The sequence below is a fragment of the Trichechus manatus genome, unplaced genomic scaffold (genome assembly GCF_000243295.1).
Source record: "Trichechus manatus latirostris isolate Lorelei unplaced genomic scaffold, TriManLat1.0 scaffold00030, whole genome shotgun sequence".
In the NCBI taxonomy this organism is placed as follows: domain Eukaryota; kingdom Metazoa; phylum Chordata; class Mammalia; order Sirenia; family Trichechidae; genus Trichechus; species Trichechus manatus.
The window spans coordinates 8,399,884-8,401,111 of NW_004443966.1; the positions used below are offsets into that span (position 1 = coordinate 8,399,884).

General features: G+C 44.1%; 1 protein-coding gene across 1 annotated transcript in view; it reads left to right on the forward strand.

Moving 5' to 3' along the window:
* Positions 1-1,228, forward strand: part of TLN2 (talin 2) — a 479,103-nt gene that overhangs the window by 317,534 nt on the left and 160,341 nt on the right. Inside the window, exon 11 of the mRNA XM_023729855.1 lies at positions 77-178. Within this exon, the coding sequence (XP_023585623.1) occupies positions 77-178 (102 nt within the window). The remainder of the gene's footprint in view (positions 1-76; positions 179-1,228) is intronic.

The following is a 1,228-nucleotide window of genomic DNA, read 5'->3' on the forward strand; positions in this document are numbered from 1 at the left end:
CTTCTAGCCTTTAAAGTTACTGATGTGTCTGTATTTCTTCTAATGCTGTCTTTTCTGTTTTGTTTTGTTTTCCCAGGATTTTGGGGAGTACCAGGAAAGCTACTATTCAGTACAAACCACTGAGGGAGAGCAAATATCCCAGCTGATTGCAGGCTACATTGACATCATCCTCAAAAAGGTATTTCTGATTGATACTTTTATTAAAGGGCTCAGGTTAGCTGATACGGATACCTTAAGAAACAACAACCTTATCTGAAAGACGTGATTTACCATTTTAATCTTGGATACTAGGATTACTTGAGCATGACTCTATAGGTCCTACAAGAGTTTCTAACTCTGTGGCTGCAGCCCATGTTTGTATCATACTGCCAGGTACCGAGCAGGAGTGCATCACTTAGCTGCAAAGGGGCCTCGCTAACCCCTCAGCGTCGTCCTCTCCAGGTAGCTGTGTCGTGCCGTCCAGCCTCTATAGAAGCCCAGATTGGGAGGCTCAAGTGTTGTTTGTTTATTGTGTATTTTTTACCAAATTGATTGGGGTTTTATGCCATAGTGGTAATACAGATTTCTCAAGGCTTCAAGATAGAACCCACTCAAAGAACCAAGATCTACAAGAATATTAACATGTGTATCTCGATTTTAACTATGTACAATTAAGTCTAAGGAGCCCTGGTAGCACAAATGATTAAGTGCTCAGCTGCTAATGGACAGGTCGGTGGTTCGAACCTACCCAGCAGCTCCACAGGAGAGAGACCTGGGGATCTGCTTCTGTAAAGATTACAGCCAAGAAAACTCTAGGGGCACATGGAGCTGCTGTGAGTTGGAATCAGCTCAGTGGCACTTAACAACAACAACAGCAGCAATAACAAAATCCCCGTATTTTTATGCAAATAGCACTCACCTTCGGCGTTTGTTTGCCAGCCGTGCTCTCCCCACACAAGGTATTTTTGCGAGCTTGCTATGCTAATTTTTTTCCTACAGCAACTTGGGGAAGAAGATTGGCATGGCTGCACATTGAGGGTACCTTGCAGGGGGAGGGCACATCCAGCAAACAAACACAGAAGGCGCACATTATGAACGTAAAAATATTCTGTACGGACAGAGGAAGAAGGAGAGTCAGGAATAGGAAGAAGATATGGAATGTGTGGCTGATTGCCTCCATGAACAACTGCCTCCTTTGCCATGAGACCAGAAGAACTGGATGGTGCCTGGCTACCATGAATGAACATTT